Source organism: Orycteropus afer, unplaced genomic scaffold, assembly GCF_000298275.1.
Source record: "Orycteropus afer afer isolate SDZICR_OR568_19922 unplaced genomic scaffold, OryAfe1.0 scaffold00208, whole genome shotgun sequence".
Lineage (NCBI taxonomy): Eukaryota > Metazoa > Chordata > Mammalia > Tubulidentata > Orycteropodidae > Orycteropus > Orycteropus afer.
This window is the reverse complement of record NW_006921795.1, coordinates 4,802,700-4,805,516: the sequence shown is the minus strand read 5'-3', so window position 1 is coordinate 4,805,516 and position 2,817 is coordinate 4,802,700. Positions and strand designations below refer to the sequence as shown.

At 37.6% G+C, this 2,817-nt stretch overlaps 1 protein-coding gene across 1 annotated transcript in view; it reads right to left on the bottom strand.

Annotated features, from left to right (window-relative positions):
• Positions 1-432: 432 nt before the first annotated feature.
• Positions 433-2,817, bottom strand: part of RBBP9 (RB binding protein 9, serine hydrolase) — an 8,124-nt gene continuing 5,739 nt past the window's right edge. The window contains exons 4-5 of the mRNA XM_007948207.2: positions 1,480-1,565; positions 433-659 (exon numbers count right to left, since the gene is read on the bottom strand). Of these exons, the coding sequence (XP_007946398.2) occupies positions 433-659; positions 1,480-1,565 (313 nt within the window). The remainder of the gene's footprint in view (positions 660-1,479; positions 1,566-2,817) is intronic.

Below are 2,817 nucleotides of genomic sequence, written 5' to 3'. Positions count from 1 at the left end.
TTGACCTCTAAGCCAACATTTTGGACCCTAAATCTTTTTTTTTTCTCCATTAAAACAGCAAAGTTTCTTTTGCCTCAAAGAGAAAAAGAGTGTAATTCCAATGACATACATGAGACCTATTTTCTATGGACCAGGAATCAGCAGACCTGAGTTCTATTTCTGACTTGTCCACTTTGGATAGACAAGTGCAGTTAAGCTGTCTTGTGTCCCCTCATCAAATAAGAAAATTATTGCTTCAGTTCACAGCAATTTGGGGAGGTTTAGAAAATGAAAGTGCTATCTATTAATTAGTTTGAACACTGAAACTTGTGTTTTTCAGACATTTCCAGAACTAAATGTAATCTGTTTTGAGTGTCTAATAATTATCTAATATATAATAATTTTATTGCTGCACCCTTACGTTGAGAAACAAAATAGCAGGAATCATCCTGTCTATGCTCGTACTTGCAGCATAGACTTTACCACACTAATCAGTTCATGAAACTCCGTGTTCTGAAAGTGGCCACAGTTACTGAATTTGTACAATTTGGCTTCCAACTTATCAGCAACTTCTTGTTGTTCCTCCCAGGGAAGGAAAGGATCATCAGTGGATCCAAACTGCACAATGTGAGGGCAGTTGGCCTTGATCTTTTCCCATTTCCACGGGCGGTTGAAGTATCCTATGGGGAAAAAATAGTTTTATCAGTTCCCACATATAATCTCCATTCTTAATATCTAGAGGAGACCTAGCAGAGACACAAAGAATCAGTACCTCCTAAGTATAAATTTGAAGCACTTCTTGTGTTTCAAATTTATAGGGCTTGATTTCATAGGGAGTATGTATTTTAATAAAACCAGGCCTCCAGGGTTCATTTCTAGACTACAGATTAGAAAGAGGTCTTTTATTTTTCAAAGCTCCTAATTTACATCCAAGGATGCATGGTAAGTATTTCTTTAGTGCCATTAGATTTTTTAAAAACTTATCTTTTCCCCATGGCTAGGGAAAGAGCTTTTCTGGGTTTTCTGTCCTAATAGGGCAAGAAGGAAAAGAAGCCACAGTTTAATCTTTTGTGTTTTCCATCTCAGCGAGAGGCATCACTTCACCTTTGCTGGATGCTAGTATTGGTCTTGGTCCTGCCTCCCTTGCTTCTCCTAACAGAACAGAATGGAGGTAGAAAGTGGGATGCATTTGCTTTTCTTTCAAGTAGCGTTTATAATATTTTCTAGTTTAATTTTTCTATCTATAATTGTAGATATCGTAATAAAAGAGACATTAGTAAAATAATACAAAATTAGGCAGAAGGATGATAAAGATTAAGTTATTGATAACCATATAAAACTAAGAATGTATATAAGGAATAAAAAAGTGAGAAACAGCTAAAGATAAAAAAGTAAAAAATTTAGAGAAAATGTATAAAAGGAATGGTTGAAGGAGTAAGAAAGGGATTCAGAATGAGGGAACAGGAAAGAAGGGGACAAGCTGAAAGAAATCAAACTTACCACTTGCACGCTCATTTTCATCCCCCAAATCTGATGTGTATGCAGACACTAATACAATAGCATATACCGGATGTGTTTCTGCGTACCTAAAGAGAGAAAAAGATGTCAGCTAACTTTTAATGTTTAATCACCAACAAGTCAGTAAGCCACTTAAATCTCATTTGATTTAGCATATAGAAAGCATGTGCTATACATCCCATTGATATTAATGTGAAAAATAACAACAAATCTACTTGGTGAACTCACTGTCAAAATCTCTTGTGCAGTCCTTTTCATTTATCAATATGAAAAGTTTGACCACTCTCTGATGTGCACCATGAACATCAATGTCAGCATTGCTTGAAGAGTTGGTGTCTTATTTCTCTAGTGCTGCTATAACAGAAATACCACAAGTGGATGGCTGTAACAAACTGGAATTTATTCTCTTATAGTTTGTTGTTGTTGTTGTTGTTATGTGCCGTCGAGTTTAGTAGGCTATAAATCGGAGTTCAAAGTACTAGTTCTAGGGGCTGGGTGAAGGCCCCTCGACCTTGGGATTTGCCAACCTCTAAAACTGTGTAGGCCATTTCCCTGAGATAAATCAATCTGTGTGTGTGTATACATACACACACACACAAGAGCTTTACTGGTTTTGCTTCTCTGAAGAGCTTAGCTTAATTCAGGGTGGGTTGAGGTTGAGGACCAGGAACCTGCATTTTTAAGTGTGATACCTCCCCTAACTCAGGTGACAGTTCAAGTGGTCTGTAAACCCTACACACTGTTCAGTACAGAAGTGTACCTTGGTCATTATAGCATTTGTTTGCATTGTATTTTATCTGTCTCCCCCCAGTAAACCATCAGCTCCCTAACGTCAAACATGAGCCTTTCTGATCTTTGTGTCCCTGGTGCCTTGGTATGTCCAACAAGTAAACACTTAACTATTTGCAGCCAGCTTACTAACTCAGCAAGGCCTAGGCTATGGAGAAATGTGGAATGTTAATAGCTTCAAGAGGCTTTTGTGCCAGAACAGGTTTAGGGTTGGCATTTTATTAATGAGCCTAAACATTTTTTTCCCCAACTTTTTAATGAAAAATTTCCCACCCACAGAAAAACTGAAAGAACAACAAATACCTGGACTGATTAATTTTGCCATATTTTAACTCCTAAATACTTCAGCATTTATCTCCTAAGAACACTATTGTGGTATAGTAAATTACTTTGTGTGGCTTTTCTACCCATAAGTCTTTGTAAACTCCAAGGTGGGATTTGCTATGAGCAACTGAGGAGCTCCTGATTGCTGAAGGTGTCCACCTGGAGTATTTCTGTTGGGAGTGGCACAAAACAATGTTCTGGGAGGTG